This window comes from Mirounga angustirostris, unplaced genomic scaffold, assembly GCF_029215605.1.
Source record: "Mirounga angustirostris isolate CCGP_5_RB_7025 unplaced genomic scaffold, mMirAng1.0.hap1 SCAF_9, whole genome shotgun sequence".
Taxonomy (NCBI): Eukaryota; Metazoa; Chordata; class Mammalia; order Carnivora; family Phocidae; genus Mirounga; species Mirounga angustirostris.
Window position 1 is genome coordinate 52811543 of NW_026991717.1, and position 18109 is coordinate 52829651.

Consider the following 18109-nt stretch of genomic DNA (forward strand, 5'->3'; position numbering starts at 1 on the left):
GAAAATCATAAGGAAAATACATTTACAGTACTATACTGTAATTATCAAAAAGAATCCATGCATAAGATCCACACATTTCAAACCCGTGTAAAGGGTCAAAATTAATATAATTATTGAAAAATTAAGTTACCAGAAAGAGCCGCAGTATGATCCCATTTTTGTAAAAAAACAAAAGACTGTGTAATATATATGTATGTATATACATATGCATGTACATATGTATATACATATGTAAGTTTGTATGAACACAGTATAAGTCTAGAAGGATACACACCAAATTGTTAATAAGTTGGGGGGTGGGGGGAGAAGGCACGATGGCTATGAACAGAGACACTTTTCTTTTTTTTTTTTTTTTTGAGACACTTTTATTTATTACCTCATTTACTTAGGTATTGTTCAAATGTGTTACAAAAGTATGTATTACTTTGGTCCTTTTAAAACATCCTATAAATGAATTTTTTTAAAAAGCCTTGCCTTAGGCTATTTAATATCAGTATCAGATTAAAAGGTTTAGGGGTTGTGTGGTTCTGTGGTTTCTCCTGAATCTGATTTTATAACAGTTTTTTTGTCAGCATTTTTTTAGATTTCTTGAAAATCAGTAACATTGAAAATAAAAAGTCGGGATGCCTGGGTGGCTCAGTCATTGTGTGTCTGCCTTCAGCTCAGTCATGGTCCCAGGGTGGGATCGAGCCCCACATCGGAGTCCCTGCTCCGCGGGAAGCCTGCTTCTCCCTCTCCCACTCCCCCTGCTTGTGTTCCCTCTCTCGCTGTGCCTCTCTCTGTCAAATAAATAAATAAAATCTTGAAAAAAATAAATGAAAATGTCAACAAAAGCCAAGTTTGATTAGTTTTTATAGTGTTTACCATTAGTATTTGGTGAGGTGAGAATGGTTCCAATTACATTTGCTGACACATTGAGAATAAAATATTTAGGGGTGCCTGGGTGGCTCAGATAGTTAAGCATCTGCCTTTGGCTCAGGTCATGAGCTCCAGGTCCTAGGATCGAGCCCCACATCAGACTCCCAGCTCAGTGGGGAGTCTGCTTCTCCCTCTCCCCCTGCTTGTGCTGTCTCTCAAATGAATAAATAAAATCTTTAAAAATAAAATATTTAATATTCTATTTTCAATGGTTTTCTATATCAATACTATCTAATTGGAATCTCAGGTTTCAAGTACATATACAAAACATTTGGTATGTATATACTGAAGTTAATACATGGAGAAAACAAAATACACTTAACAAAGGATTGGAATTCACAATGGATTACAAGTACTTACTTGAAAAATGTTCTTGGTCGACACCATTACTACTTCCCACTATATTACATAACTGGACATTCGTTATCAAGTTGTGCATCCCAAGAATAGCTACAAATATAGAAAAAGAAAGTTATTTTTATTTCCATCAGTTTCAAACACAAAGAATTGATTTTACAACCAAAATTTTCTGATTTTAACATTTCCTGAACATTTTCCTACTGAATTAAATATAGATTTTGCAGCCAAAAAAAAGGGAGACAATGTCTCCTACAATCTTTCTCATTAATACCCCTATTACTTCCCCTATTTGGGATTTAGATTTCCTCACATTTCTGAATTCAGACACACAACTAAAGCCAGCCTAACCCTAATTGTAAATCTATACTCAGCTCCATCTGGTGGCTAAGAGAGAATACTGAAATGATCTATTTTTGCTGTTCATCCTTCTCACAAAGGGTTCTAGGAACAGTGCGATACAAGGCAGATTTTCAACCTCACCATTATTTCTACACTTGTTAACCTCATGTTCATTTACATTCATATTTTAGCTAAGAGTAGAATACCAAAACTATAGCTGAATTCTCATCTTTAAGATTAAAGTAGCATCCCTCAAAAACGACAGGAGAGAGAAATTCGGGTTTCGGTTTTGATGCTCTTTTGCACACATGTGGCAGAAGCTACAATATGCCCCTGGTCCATTCCACTCTGATGAAAGCACCATTTACAAATTCAACAGTCCTCAGCATTCCAAGGAATGAGACATCTGCTCTGGCTGTAGCACCACACATTGATTGTCCCTTTCCTGGGTCCTTCCCAAAGAACCATCACTCTTCCTTTCAAACATGTTAGCTTTTGGGGTTCCTTGGTGCTAAGATATCCCCATGTGTCATATTTTTCTACCTAGGTAAATGGGTGCATGCAGAGGAAGGTCAGGGAGATACTGGTCCAGATAAGAAACCAGCAATGATGACAATAACAGGGAGGTTTGGAGTGTTCTAGATATATGTCTAAAAGTGGGAAAAGGGGTGAGAATAGCTCAGAACTATTTCATCTGCTTTCCAGTTACTCAACTTAGGGGTTTTCCTTTTTTCCACCCAAAGTTTATTTTATTTATTTTTAGTAATCTCGACACCTAAGGTGGGGCTCAAACTCATGACCCCAAGATCAAGAGTTGCATGTTCTTCCGACTGAGCCAGGCAGGTGCCCCTCATCTTAGGAACTTCTGATAAAATGGGACAGCAATCGACCCTGGAAACTCTTTTTTGATGCTTAGATGGGACAGCTTCTAGCTGTGCACCAACTACTAAAAGATTTTTATACAGACTTTCAAATATGGTAACATGGGAAAAGAAGTCAAATAATACAATACATTCCATTAACAAAATTTCACCACTGACAGCATTTTAAAAAATGAAACCCTTTATGTCAGATTTATAGTGTAAAAAACAAAGCCAAATATGTGGTCTACTGATTCAATAGCACTTTGCTAGGCAAAGGAAGCATCTGTAGGATGTACGTGCTGGCATTCCTTCCCCTCCCCTCCATACTCATTCACCCATTTGTTTTAGGAGATACCTGCAAGGTCACACAATTCTGTATCAGAAGCACTTGTCAAAGCTTCTTCTAATTCTGGATCAAGAGATACTTTTTCTTCTGTGAAAGTCTGCATAGGCTTCTGTTTAGGGATAAATATTTTCCCTGTAAAATAAAGCAGTTTGTTAATTCCAATACTACTGCTATGAATTAACTCATTTACCATTTTACTCTTTTTAACAAAAATTATGAAAAGTATGTACAACTGAAGCTGAAGGAAAAAGTCAAGATAAACACCTACAATAATGTTGTTTCATCTTCAATATGTATTTCAAGTTTCCAGGGCAATACTGTGGCTGTACAAGTAGGAATGAAGAAAAAATTAACTGAGAAATTGTCCTATTCGTGAAAATAAAAATAGGCTCTTTTTGGAGTAATTAGGAGTTACTCAACAAATACTGAATTAAAAGATGAATGTAGGAATAAATTTTAGAAATCTATAAAACTTCAGAGATTAAAAAAACAACAGAATCCACTTTACTTTTTTTTTTTTTTTTTTTTTTGAGAGAGAGAGAATGAGAGAGAGAGCACATGAGAGAGGGGAGGGTCAGAGGGAGAAGCAGACTCCCTGCCGACCAGGGAGCCTGATGCGGGACTCGATCCAGGGACTCCAGGATCATGACCTGAGCCGAAGGCAGTCGCTTAACCAACTGAGCCACCCAGGCGCCCTCCACTTTCTTACTCTTAAGCAACAAACTGTTAGCAGAGGCAACAGTCAAGTTTATGATTCCAGAAATTCAAGATCTAATTGCAAAGAAATTCCTGTCCTGAAAGTCCTAAGGGGTATTCTGAAACTTTAGGTAACTGTTCTTCTAAGCCTTGATGGACGCTAATAAGGTTGGCTGTTACAAAACAGGTTTTTAGAAAACTAAAATCTTTATTATGTGAAAATCAGTATTTTATCACCATATGTTCAATGCAAGATTGAAAACATGAAGGGAATGGAAAATGATAATGATACAACTGCAGCACAAGCTGACCAAACAAGACATACTCACACATGGTGGGGACAGGTTACCAAGAATGTCTGATTTCTCTCCCAAGTGAAAAGTCTTACTAAATGATCTAGAAAGGTCTATGCATAGATTCACAGAAGTGCCAATTATTTTCTCTTCTATTAGGAAACTACCAGGGAAATATGCAAGAATATTTGGCCTGATGAATCTATGCAGTGCTCTATCAAAAGAATGTATGTGGGTTTATAATTAGTATAGCAAGTGTTGTGTACTTCTTATTCAAGGTACATATCAATCAGTGTAACCAAAAGGAATCCTTCCACAATACAGACTGCTTCTAGCAATCTGGCCAAAACTGTTCAGGATCTTAATTTCTGATAGTATATGTTCTTTTTTTTTATTATGTTATGTTAATCACCATACATTACATCATTAGTTTTTGATGGAGTGTTCCATGATTCATTGTTTGCGTATAACACCCAGTGCTCCATGCAGAATGTGCCCTCTTTAATACCCATCACCAGGCTAACCCATGCCCCCTATTATATGTTTTTTATGGTGAACATTTCCATTTGGTTCTTAATTTATTAAAAAAATAGTTTCCACATCTCTGCTGAAATTCCTCACTTGTTTACACATGCTGTGTACCTCGTCTGCTAGATTCTTTGACATTTTTGTCATAGTTATTTTGAAGTCCCTAGCTGATAACACCAAGGTCATGTCTAAGGCTTATATTGACTGTCATTTTCTTGAGTATGGGGAATATGTGTTTTAAGATCTTTGCATGCTAGGCATTTTTGTATAAAAGTATAGCAGAGACTGAAGGAAATGATATTTCTTCTTAGAAGCATGCCCTCTAGTCAGGGCTGAATCAATATGCTCTACAGTTGAGCTAAATCTGGGCTTTGTCACAACTTTAGTTTGAGTCAGTTCCTCACTGGCTTCAAACATTTTGAATATAGGATCAGGACTTTCTCTTCAGTAAGGCCTCAGATTATAACCCTCAGAGGGATCTCAGATTATAACCCACAGAGATCTCCTGTGCTCCCTCCTTTTTTTGAACTGTGAACTGTGAGTGATTTCTACTAATATGTAGCCCAGGCTGCCAGCTTTCTGGATGGCTAGGGAGCTGCCTTTATTTTCCAGTCCCACCCCCTGATTTTTGGGCTTTGGCAGATCTCTCAGACCCTCTCATCTTATCTACTCTACACTCTGTGAAGTTGGGATTGGCCTGGAAAGGATTTCTCCCAGCCCTCCTGCCTCTCCCTCAGTCTCTTCCAGCTGAAAGCCTATGCCTCAGGAATTTTCTCTCAGCTCTGCTTCACTGCCTTTTTTCTTCTAGTATTGCTAGCACTAAATGAAGACCTGAAGGAAAGAATTGAGGGTAATGCAGTCTTACCATCTCTAAGGCTGCACTGTCCAATATGGTAGCCACTAGCCACATGTGATTATTTAAATTAAAATTAAAATCAGAAAATCAGTTCCTCAGTCATACTAGGCACATTTCAAGTACTTGATAGCTACATTTGGCTAGCATGTAGCTACCACACTGGTTAGCACAGACATTGAACATTTCCATTATGGCAGAAAGTTCTAGTGGATAGCACTGCTGTAGGGCTTCTCTGGATTTCTCACCTATCATCCAGTCCATACATAGCCACTAAAAGTTTGTTAAAGTTAGGCTGATTTCTCCTGACTCCTTTCTATGGTGGTTTTCTCCCTATATTTCAATCAGTAAAAAGAGCATAAGTGGCTCACTGATCTAATGGAGGGCTTGTCACTTTCTAGAGTCATTTAGGTTTGTGTCCTCAAGCTCTCTGATAGGTTTTTAAAAACTATAATAATGCACTTATACTGCTTGTTTGGGTTAGTACGGAAAAACAATAGTCTCTTGCAACTTTCTACATCTGAGTTAGAAGTCGTTCTGGTCAAGCATTATTTAACAAATGGCATTTGGTCAATCCACAATGTATTTGTATTAGTAAGGATGTTTTTAACTGCATGTAATAGAATACTCAATTAAAAGTGGTTTGGTGCTTCTCAGGCTTTAATGTGCCCCTCACCCACCTGGTGATCTTATTAAAGTACAAATTCTGATCAGTAGGTCTGACATGGGATCTGAGTTTCTGCATCTAACTAATCTCTGAGATGATGCAGATACTGATCCATAGACCACTTTTAAAGCAGCAAGAGTTCAAACAATAAGTATTTTTATGTGCTCGCTTCGGCAGCACATAGACAAACAATAAGTATTTTTATAATCTCAGTTAAGTCCACATGTAGGTGGTTGCAGGGTTGGTTCAGCAGCTCAGTGATGACATCAAGGATCCAGGATCCTTCCATTCTTCTCTCTGGCTACAAGCGGCATAAAGGCCTTTGTTCTCAGGCCATCAGTCTCAAGATGACCTTTGCAACACTAAGTATCAAGTCCTCATGCAACAAGGTCAGGGCAGGAAGGAGGGGCATAATTTTTATAAGGAAATCTTTTATAAGGAAAACTGTCCAGGTTTCTCCTCAGGCTTCTCTGACCTGCACTGGTCATATGTCCAGCCGCAAGGGCAGCATTTTCATTCTATTTCAGAGATAGGCTCTGCCAGTAAGGATGAAGGGATTTGTGAATTGTTACTGAACGGGAAGCTATAGTGTGTGTTTGATACTGAACTGGATGCAGTACAGCTCTGTGCTCCCTTGATTCCCCGAACATTTTGCTATAGCTACACAGATTCTGCGTATTTGTCTGTCTTCTGTGAGCTTTACAAAGACATGGATTATGTTCTCCGTTTATTGCTATATCATTGTCTAGTGCACAGCAGGCAAGCCAATTTGTTGATTAATTGGGTGATCACCTCCAGTTCAACTACATCATTTTATAAAGTATAACTTAAATACCCTGGTTCAAAGTTACAGAGCAGAGTGAACACTAGAACACAGGCTCCCAAATTCTTAATCCAGTGCCTCTTCCAATAAACTGGTAGTTTTCAAACTTAACTTTTGTAGCAGTGGACTTTTCCCCTCAAACAAATACCTATGTGTATGATGGTATCCATAACTGATCTTCTTAGTACCAAATTTTGGAGTTCTGATGATTATTAGATCATCTTTTATTATTGGTTCACAAAGGCAAATCCAAATCATTACATCCAGATAACTCCATAGTACTTTTCTCAGTGGTTGACAGTATAATTTTTTTTAAGGTTTTATTTATTTGACAGAGAGAGCACAAACAGGGGGATAGAGGGAGAAGGAAGAGCAGGCTCCCTGCTGAGCAGGGAGCCCAATGTGGGGCTCAATCCCAGGACCCTGGGATCATGACCCAGGCCGAAGGCAGACGCCCAACAACTGAGCCACCCAGGCACCTGGGTTAATAGTATAATTGAAGTGGCATAGAATTCATGCCTTTAATTGTCATTTCAGGATAATTACATTTTCCTGAGCTCAGTCTCACCTGCATTTTCAACAGTCTAATGTAGGGGTTCTGAAGATTGGCTGCACAATGGATTCACCTGGGGAACTTTAAAAAATTTTGATGCCCAAGTCCCAGGGATTCTGATTTAATTGATCTGGTGTGCTATATGAGACATCTGGATTTTTAAAAGCTCCCTAGGGATTCTAATGCATAGCAGTCAAGGTTGAGAACCACTAGGTTATGGTATTCACTTACTAAACAAAACTACGCAAGCTATCAAATAGCTGCCCATGTCTTAATTCTAGGGACCAATGGAATCTAAAGCATTATAAAAATCTAAAATGTTTATTTTTGTTATCCTCATCTACATTCCATAGAGGCATTATTCATATCTAATTTTTACCGTACATAAACTTTTGCTAATACTTACAAAAACAAAATGAATCTCATCATAAAAAACAACAAAGCAGGGCGCCTGGGTGGCTCAGTTGGTTAAGCGACTGCCTTCGGCTCAGGTCATGATCCTGGAGTCCCGGGATCGAGTCCCACATCAGGCTCCCTGCTCAGCGGGGGGGTCTGCTTCTCCCTCTGACCCTCTTCCCTCTCGTGCTCTGTCTCTCATTCTCTCTCTCAAATAAATAAATAAAATCTTTAAAACAAAACAAAACAAAACAAAAAAACAACAAAGCAAAACAACAAAATTTCAAAGGGCTTATGGAAATTTTCCTCTGATACAGAATTTCACTGTTAATTTATACAGCTCTGAGACAGTTTGGTACCTCACCTGGTGCTCCTCTTTATAATAAATTCTCTGTATATAGACATTTTTGTTATAGAGGTATTTAGCCTATACAATTATTTTAACAATATGAAAAGTAATTACTTGGTATTTCTTCATGGTTAGTTTAACACTAACACTGTAACAATGGTCTTTTAATGCATATACACAAAATCTATTTATAGAAAACTAACAGTAAGGAAACTTAATTTTATAAGAAAGGATAAACTAGGCAAAAATGAAGTTTAATATTATGAGTATAAAACCTAAGGAGACCCCCCAAATTAATTTATAGACTTAAACAATCTCTTTCAAAATCTCAGCTGACTTTTTTTGCAGAAAGTAACAAGGTAATGCTAAAATTCATGGAAATTCAAGAGACCAAGGACAGCCAAATAATCTTGAAAAAGAAGAACAATATTGGACTTACATTTCCCAATTTCAAAACTTAATACAAAGCTACTGTAATCAAGACAGTGTTATGCTGCATAAGGACAAGGGTACCAAGAAAATTCAATGGAGAAAGAATTGTCTTTTCAACAATTGGTGCTGGGAGAACTGGATAGCTACCTACAAAAGAATGAAGTCAACCCCCTACCCCATACCATACAGAAATAGTAATTCAAAATGGATTACAGACCTAGATTTAAGAGCTAAAACTATAACACTCAGAAAAAGCTGTACATTTCCATGACCCTGAGTTAGGCAAAGGTTTTTAGATATGCTACCACAAACACAAATGACCAAAAAAAAAAAAAAAAGATAAACTGAAGTACACCAAAGTTTATAACTTTTGTGGGGCAAATGATGCCATGAAGAAAGTGAAGAGAAAATCTACAGAATAGTAAAAATATTTTTTCAAATCATATACCTGATAAGGAACTTGTATCCAGAATACATAAAGAAAGCTCATCAATATTAAATCAACTGACTGATGTAAAACATCAGGAATTTTTTTAAGGTTTTATTTTAATCACTCAGTGCTCATCATAGCAAGTGTACTACTTAATCCCCATCACCTATTTCACCCACCCCCCTACCCACCTCCCTTCTGGTAACCATTAGTTTGTTCTCTATAGTTAAGAGTCTGTTTCTTGGTTTATGTTTTTTTTCCTCTTTGCTCAATTGTTCTGTTTGTTAAATTCCATATATGAGTGAAATCATATGGTATTTGTCTTTGTATGACTTATTTCACTTAGCATTATACTCTCTAGCTCCATCCAAGTCATTGCAAATGACAAGATACCATTCTTTTTTATGGCTAAGTAACATTCATGCGTGTGTGTGTGTGTATGTGTGTGTGTGAGACATCTTTTTTATCCATTCATCTATTGATGAACACTTGAGCTATTGTAAATAATGCTGCTATAAACATAAGGGTGCATGTATCCCTTTGTTTTTGTCATTTTTGGGTAAATACCCGGTAGTGTGATTGCTGGACTGTAGGGTAGTTCTATTTTTAACTTTTTTTTTTTTTTTTAAAGATTTTATTTATTTATTTGAGAGAGAGAGAGTACAAGGCGGGGTAAGGGAGACGCAGGGTCCCTGCCGAGAAGGGAGCCAACACGGGGCTCGATCCCAGGACCCTGGGATCATGACCTGAGCTAAAGGCAGACGCTTAACCAACTGAGCCACCCAGGCGCCCCTCTATTTTTAACTTTTTGAGGAACCCCCATACTGTTTTCCACTGTGGCTGCACCAGTTTGCATTCCCACCACCAGTGCAAGAGGGTTCCTTTTTCTCCACATTCTCTCCAACACTTGTTGTTTCTTCTGTTTTTGATTTTAGCCATGCTGACAGGTATGAGTGGTATTTCATTGTAGTTTTGACTTGCATTTCCCTGATGATGAAGTGCTGATGAGCATGTTTTCATGTGTCTGTTGGCCATTTGAATGTCTCCTTTGGAGAAATGTCTGTTCATGTCTTCTGCCCATTTTTTAATTGTTTGGTTTTGGGGTATTGAGATGTTTGAGTTCTTTATGTATTTTGGATATTAACCCTTCATCAGATATGTCATTTGCAAATATCTTCTATTCAGTAGGTTGCCTTTCAGTTTTGTTGATTGTTTCCTTTGCTGTGCAGAAGTTTTTTATTTTGATGTAGTCCCAATAGTTTATTTTTGCTTTTGTTTCCCTTGCCTCGAGGGACCTAGCAGAATAATTTTTAAAAACCTAGTTTAAAAATGGGCAAAAGATTTGAAGAGACATTTCTCCAAAGAAGATACACAGATGTCTAATAGCACATGAAAAAAATGCTCACTATCACAGTCACTGGGGAAATGCAAATCAAAACCACAACACATTATCATTTCACAACTACTAGGATGACTATAATCAAAAGGACAGACAAGTGTTGACAAAGATGTGGAGAAACTGGAACCCTAATATATTGCTGGTGGGAATGTAAAATGGTGCAGCCGCTTTGGAAAACAGTTTGGCAGTTCTCAAACTGTTAAACATAGTTACCATATGACCCAGTAATTCCACTCCTAGGCATACACCTAAGAGAAATGAAAACTTGTGTCTACACAACAACTTGTACACAAATATTCACAGCAGCATTATTCATAATAGCTAAAAAGTGAAACAATCCAAAAGTCCATCAACTGATGAAAGGATAAAATGTGGTATATCCATACAATGACACAAGATTCAGCCATAAAAAGAAATGAAGCATTGATATATGTTACAACAGGGATGAAACCCCAAAATATTCTGCTAAGTGAAAGAAGCCCATCATAAATATAATTGTATGATTCTATTTATACAAAATGTCCAGATAGGCAAATTTAGAGAGACAGAAAGTAGGTTAGTTGTTTCTTAGGGCTGGGAATAGAGTGAGGAATGGCGATTGACTGCTAATGGGTAGGTAGATGATTTCTTTTTGGGTGATGAAAATGTTCTAACCCGAAGACTGTGGTGACAGTTGCATAACTCTGCAAATATACTAAAAACCATTAAATTGTATACTCCAGGCAGGTAATTTTATGATGTGGATTGCATCTTAATAAAGATTTTCAAAAAACCATTAAGGGGCTGATATGTTAAATACAGGCTTTCTGTCTTCCCAAGTAAATTTATATTCACCCCTAAAATGTAAAGAAAAAAGATAATTTTCTGAGACATATTGAGTAAGAGAGCAGGTTTGTGCTTCTTACCCAAAATCAGCTGTTTTCTGAGAAATACATCATTAGCAAACCGGTGGATTGATTCCATATAACAGAAAATGCCTTTCTAAACATGTGTCCTAATTCAGTCTTTTATCAGTTAGATTTAACCTAAAAATTTTAATGACTATGAGACACTGACAAAATATAATAGATCTTTATAATGGTCAGTTCGGTTCTCAGTATCTTGCAGGAGGAGTGAAATGTTAGGCTTCTGTTACATGTAGAGGTATTTTGTATGGTGGTGTTTTTGCAGACAGTAAGAAAATGCACAACAGATCTAATACTGCTTTTACATAAAACTATTAAACTTACCAGTATTCTACTTTATTATGATCATTTTGATTCTTTGGTGTTTTTTCAAAACATGGATTATTTCTTTAAAGAAATCTCCATCTCATTCTGGTAAAATGATTTAACATATATAAAGGAATTGGTATATAATAAACATAACAGATACACATTAATTCTTTATTCTTATTTCCCCTGGAATTTCTTGCATTATGTGTGTGTGACAGACAGAGACAGAGATGGAGTTTTCCAAAACAAACTAACAAACCAAGAAGACTGAAAACCATATAGTCCCAACTATCTTTATCAGTAGTTCTTAAACTCAGGGAATGAAAATAGGCTAGGCATGGATTATTTTTGAAAAAGCTCCCTAGATGATTCTGATAATTACCTACTCAAATTGATAACCACTAATCTCTATGATTAGAGTTCTGAAAAGACTAGGATGAGTTATCCTGGACTAATCTAATTTTACTTTCCCTCTCCTTGAAATATGGTCAAAAAGCCCTAACTTATAACTTTTAATATACCGCATTTATTTGAAATAACATAACGTCTGAGGAAGTAACTGTTCATTTTTGTCCTTCAGTAGACAGCATTCAATCTAAATGACTAATTTCCTTGTTTAACATAGCAAAGTCCAAAACTGGAATTTTTTAAAAACTGAAATTACAATTCTTTATATTGAAGCAAAATAAGAAAGTAAACAATGACTAGGATCAGGAAAAAAATCAGACAAGTATGACAGGACATGCCCCTCACCCCCCAAATGGAACAAAACAAACAAAAACAGGGCTATGGCTCTTGGTTGCTAAGAATGTTAAAATAATTCAGTAATGTTTACGCAACTACCAATGACAGTTAAGGAAATAAAAGAAACCAAGATAAGAATTCATATAATAGCAATTTATATGCATGGCACTGAGCCAAACTGTTTGTGCCAAGAGGGAAAAAAGGGGAAAATCTTGCCAAGACCCTTGTTATTGTCACAAAATCAGTAAGAGATACTGTTAACCATGTTAAAAATTTCATTGCCAGACCCTTTCTTTACTAGTCCTCATCTCTTTTGCTATGATAGCAATTACAGCTACCACAAATGTTAAAGTTATCTTAGTCAAAAAAAAAAAAAAAAGTTATCTTAGTCATAGCTTTTGCAGCCTTGCTGAGCATATAAAAAGTGTAATAACAAGAAACAGAGATGGCTCTTATTTATTTCATTTCTACAGAGGTGAAAGGCCCTAGCTAATTTTGCTGTTTGTTGGTTTATAAGCTACCTGTTCCAGAACAGAAACATGGCAATGAGGCCACTTTAATATCCGAGGGGCTTTGGGATATGCCTTTGGACCAGATGCACACCAACTTCCAATCAACCAAACTAAAGAATGAATGGATCCTGGAAAGGCATTTTTGTTTTCACCCAGTGACACAATAGCTCCTCAATATTGCAGTATGATCACCAATAAATGCTCATTTATTCAACAAATGCTTAGTGAGTTTGTGTATACTAGATAATGAGCTAGAAAGACACTGCAAGGAAAATAGGAGATCTTAACTTTGCGGAGAGAGGATTCTGAAGACTTCTGGCCAAAGTGAAATAATAAAGACAGGATTTACCCACACGCCTGAAACCCCAAAATGGACAAAATATATAAAAGAAGTTTTCGAGACACTAATAATCATCAGGCAACTAAGGACAGTGATCCCTGAGACATGAGAAACAAAGTGAGCCCTCTGACCGCTCAACTTCCTGCCTAGAGAAAGTGTCCAGCTGCAGCACAAGGGAGCAGGAACCCAGGCAAGGCCTGGGGAATGTTCTGAACTGAGGAGACAGAGCTGACAGAAAGACCAAAGCAGCTGGCATCTGCAGGACAGAATACCAGAGAGGAGAGAGTTGCAGAGATAGAGATCTGGAGATCTGCAGAGGGCTGCCTTTCCATCCTCAGCAGAGCGCATGTGTGAGGAACTACCTGGGGCCAAGGAAAACACACCTGGGAAGATGCCAGATAATAGTGCCTGTGCTCATGCAGGGCTGGGAGGAAGACCTGTTCCCAGCAGCCAGACTGTAAAACCTCATAAATCACAGGGCTCTGCAGAGGGACCTCAGAAGGGTCTTGCCCCAGTAGTGGAGAAAAAATTAGCTCTAGAATGAACGCTGCTCCAGTCCCACCGAGCAAATCTTAAAAACAAGACCCTAAAAATCAAACTGTTTCCAAGTAACTTAATCATGTTCCAGGATGAAACTCAAGAATATTTACAGGGATACCAAAATACCCAGCACCCAGCAAGTTAAAATTCATGTCTGAATCAAAAAAAAAAAAAAAAGACCAGTATGGTAAGAAGCAGGAAAATTTGATCCATAAGGAAGAAAAAATAATCCATCGTAACTGAGCAATGGCAGATGTAAAATTAGCAGGTAAGGATATTAAAAGTTATTATAATTATATTCCATAGGTCCAAAAAGTTAAGAGACATGGAAGATAAAAAAAAAAAAAAAAAAAGGAGTGAAAAGAGAACAAAGAACTGATGGGACAAGAGAAAAGATACACCATCCTAGCACTAATGAAAAGTAAGATTGGCTGTATTAATATTAGTGCAGATTTCAGAGTAAAGAATATTTTACCAGGGGTAAAGAAGATCACTTTATAATGACAAATGGTCAATTTGTCAAGAGGACTTACCAATCCTAAACAAACAGAAACTAATAACAGAGCCTCATAGTATATGATTCTAGAACAATTAACACTAGTATCCGATACTATGTAAATTACATACAAAAATGTTAGAGGGAAAGGAATATTCATTTCCTGGATACGGTTATCCAGGGAAAGTTTCCCATAAAACGAGGTCTTAAAGTGAGTGATGAACGACTCATCTGGCTAACTCTGTACCCCAAAGGAGTAATAAGTGAATTGTTCAAAAGATGCAGTGACCAGTCTCAAAAGGAGACACCAGCACCTGCATTATTAACTTAAGCAGCCCATTTCAAATACCAGCTTCGGTGCCAGAGAAAACCACTTTTTAGAGGTCCATATAAGAGACATTTAGACTCCCACCGCCAGCTAAGCCAGGAGGCAAGGAGATGAGTGTGGCGGCAGTCACCCCCGGGAGCGAGTGTCCTGCCTCATCTCCTTCAGTGCGACCCACCGACTCCACAGCAAATCTCTGAGTAATGAAGAAAACTTGAAACTGTTTGGGAAATGCAACAATCTAAATGGCCATGGCACAATTACAAAGTTTGGTGACGGTGCATGGAGAGATTGATCCTGTTACAGGAATGGTTATGGATTTGACTGACCTCAAAGAGTATATGGAGAGTAAAGTCAGAAGGGGCCTGTGGAAGAAGCTTCAAAAGAAAAGTCAGGACCTGAACTGGAATTGAAGAGAAAACAGGAGGCAATTATGAAGCCCCTTGATCATAAGAATCTGGATCTGGATGTGCCAGTTTGCAGACTCAATCCCAGGACCCTGAGATCATGACATGAGCCGAAGTCAGACGTTTAACTGAATGAGCCACCCAGGTGCCCCCAAAATACTGAATGTATTATAAAAAGAAAGCCACTAAGGGGCACCTGGGTGGCTCAGTTGATTAGGTGTCTGACTCTTGCTTTTGGCTCAGGTCATGATCTCAGGGTCGTGAGATCGAGCCCTGCCTCGGATTCTGAGCCAGTGGGGAGTCTGCTTGAATTTCTCCCTCTCCCCCTACATGTGCGAGCACACACACAGGAGTGCGTACAAGCACATTCTCTCTCAAAAATAAAATCTTAAAAAAAAAAAACCCCACTGATTATGAATGCAAAATTACCTGCTTCTTAACTCAACTATTTGTTTATTTCATACCCATCCAAAGTCTAAGAAATAAGATAAAATTTTAAAAAGTTATAAAAGGAAACAGAAGTTATTACACTCCAATTGAAGATACAGTGTTTTTTTTTTCCTTGTCCCTCATATTCCTCGCCCCTATAATTTCTCCCCTCTAATATTTTCTTGTTTTCCACAATTCTTCTCTACCTTCTTTCCTACTTCCTCTAATCCACCAAGATCTTTCCCTAGGCAACTGGAGATTATGAAACAAGAGCATACTGGGAAGCTTCGTGGGTCAGCTCAGGACAAACTCGGCTCTTTCACATCTCTTATTTTCTCTTCTTGTCCTCAAATTCCACATTTTTTCCTGCCATCTTTTTCTCACATCTCTCCCTCTGCTTCTACCTCCATTCTTCTTCCTAATTATACCTCTTCAGTTTACTTGAAACATACACAATAGTTAAAGGTGATCAATATTTATTCTCATAAAATTATGTTTTCCTATATAAACAGGACTGAAGCTATAAACACTGTGTAACAACACAGGTATGGCTGCTCAGATGAAAACATAACCAGTAGTTGTTTCTATGTGAAACACAAAGGAACTGATGCTTTTGCTCAACTATGTGATTCCCCACACTTCAAACCTATGCACTGGTTTTCAATCCTTTTTCTGGCCCTAAACATCTGAGGGACAAGACATTCCCATCTTGAACAGTAGTATCATGGTTAACTTTATGAGCCAATTTGGCTGGGTATGGTGCCCAGATAATTGGTCAAATATTATTCTGGGTGTTTCTGGGAAGGTGTTTTTTAGATGAGATTGACATTTAAATCAGTGGACTTTGAGTAAAGCCATATGTGGTGGGCCTCATCCAATCAGCTGAAGGCCTTAACAGAACAAAGACAGATCTCCTCTGAGTAAGAAGGAATTCTGCTGGCAGACTGCCTTTGGACTTGAACTGCAACTCCTCTCTAGTTCTCCAGCCTGCTGGCCCATCCTACAGATTTTGGACTTAATAAGCCTCCATAATCACATGAGCCAATTCCTTACAATAAATCTCACCCTCTCCCCAACACACAGCCTTTTGGTTCTGTTTCTGTTTCTCTGGGGAACTCTAATACAAGTAACTATGGTAGTGATGCTGAACTAGCGATAAGGGGAATGTGGGGTCTAGTGAAGAGCAGAGGAGTTGGGGATGACAGATAATTTTTTAAAAGGCTTAATGTAGACCTCATGAATTACCTACTCAAAAGTCATTTGCTAGTCTTCTGCTATTACAGAGGCTAGAATGCTAAAATGAATTTTCCAGCCTCCCTTGCCACTAAGGGGTAGCCACGTGACAGAGCCATGGCCAAATTCTTGAGAAGGGTTTCCTTCCTAAGTAAAAAACTAAAGCCTAACTCGGAGAAAGCACTATGCTCTCACTGTTCTTCCCGTCTGGATTACTAAGTGCCTGGAAAAGCTCACCTTCAGATCTTGCAATTGCTGCCACCATCCCCGAGGGTTCTATACCCTCAACAAGAGCGCAAGTACACTGTGGCTTCTCAGGCCAACCTGGACTGAAAGCTGAGAAACTTAACCTACTTCACGTTGTGTTATATAGAGAACTTTAAGATATATAGCTGTACTGAGTCTTCACTCAATTTACCTAAGGTCCAACTCTGCAGTGGGAGGGACCTGGACTAGACAACTTTCCTGAAAATAATGGTTATGAAGCATTGATGATTATAGCTATGAATTACTAAGGAAGGCTGTATGATATCCTTTATTTATTATTTTTAAAGATTTTATTTATTTATTCGACAGAGAGAGTGAAAGAGTACAAGCAGGGGGAGCAGCAGAGGGAGAGGGAGAAGCAGGCTTCCCGCCAAGCAGGGAGCCTGATGCAGGGCCTGATCCCAGGACCCTGAGATCATGACCTGAGCAGAAGGCAGACACCTAACCATCTGAGCCACCCAGGCGCCCCTGTATGATATCCTTTAAAAAGGGTCTTTGAAAATATGGCCTGAATTATGTTATGGCATTTCTCCTTAAAGAGAGGAGTTAGAACAGAGCAGTGCTTTGTCATCATTTGCATTCCGAAATACACTAGTGAATTTAAAATTTTTACCTCAACACACTTTTAAATTTGTTACAGTAGAGAACTAGAGTGTTACATAAAATCACTGTATTATAAAACCTCACTTACAAATCATTAAAAAGGAACTTATTGGTCAAGATAATGAAAAATGCAAATGAAGTGCCAAATTACCTAACAAGCTTTTAAGTCAACAGTGTCCCATCTTTAAGGCTACTAATGATGCATCTCTAAAAATACTTTTTCTCCAGACCTACCCTACCTATAAAAAGAAAAATCAAGTGCTATCAAATAATGACTTCAAAGTTCTGTGTTTACCTTTTTTTTCTCCAGTGTAGGGCACGTAGTCTTCCCTGTCCTTATGCTCCAATGCCTCCTTCTCCAGGTATGAAAGGAGGTGTTCTCTATCAAATGGCCCTGTGGCGGACTTTGACGTCTGGTTCTTCTGCCGGAACCCTGCAGGCAGAAGGGCATTCTGCCAAAGAGAATGAATCAGCCATTATGATCGCCAAGAATGCCAACACTATATGCTTCCACAGATTTAAGAAAAATTATAGACCGGAATGTGATACAGACATTAAACACTTCATTAGAGGATTTTAGGGCAGCAATGTAAAAGTGTTCCACACAAAGTTTTTCTTTATTAGGTAGAATTCAATTACATTATTAAAATAAGCATATACACATTTTCTCAGAAAGTATTCTACTAGAAGGAAACACCCTTTACTTTTTAAATGTCCTGGGTGGTAATAAAAAGTTTCTTAATGATTAATAACT

At 38.0% G+C, this 18109-nt stretch overlaps 1 protein-coding gene and 1 long non-coding RNA gene across 5 annotated transcripts in view; both read right to left on the reverse strand.

The window, feature by feature from the left end:
• Window positions 1-18109, reverse strand: part of TMOD3 (tropomodulin 3) — an 81671-nt gene that overhangs the window by 25328 nt on the left and 38234 nt on the right. For 3 of the 4 annotated variants that reach the window (XM_064570470.1, XM_064570469.1, XM_064570471.1), the window contains 3 exons: window positions 17651-17807; window positions 2836-2958; window positions 1279-1368 (listed from right to left, as the gene is read on the reverse strand). In XM_064570470.1, the coding sequence (XP_064426540.1) occupies window positions 1279-1368; window positions 2836-2958; window positions 17651-17807 (370 nt within the window). Of the gene's footprint in view, window positions 1-1278; window positions 1369-2835; window positions 2961-17650; window positions 17808-18109 lie in introns of all 4 variants that reach the window. The other variant, XM_064570472.1, reaches the window with a different exon arrangement.
• On the reverse strand, window positions 12356-13942 carry LOC135361580 (uncharacterized). Its single transcript, XR_010405019.1, has 2 exons — window positions 13550-13942; window positions 12356-13388 (listed from the first exon to the last, which is right to left on the reverse strand). It is a non-coding gene; the product is annotated as an uncharacterized LOC135361580 (long non-coding RNA).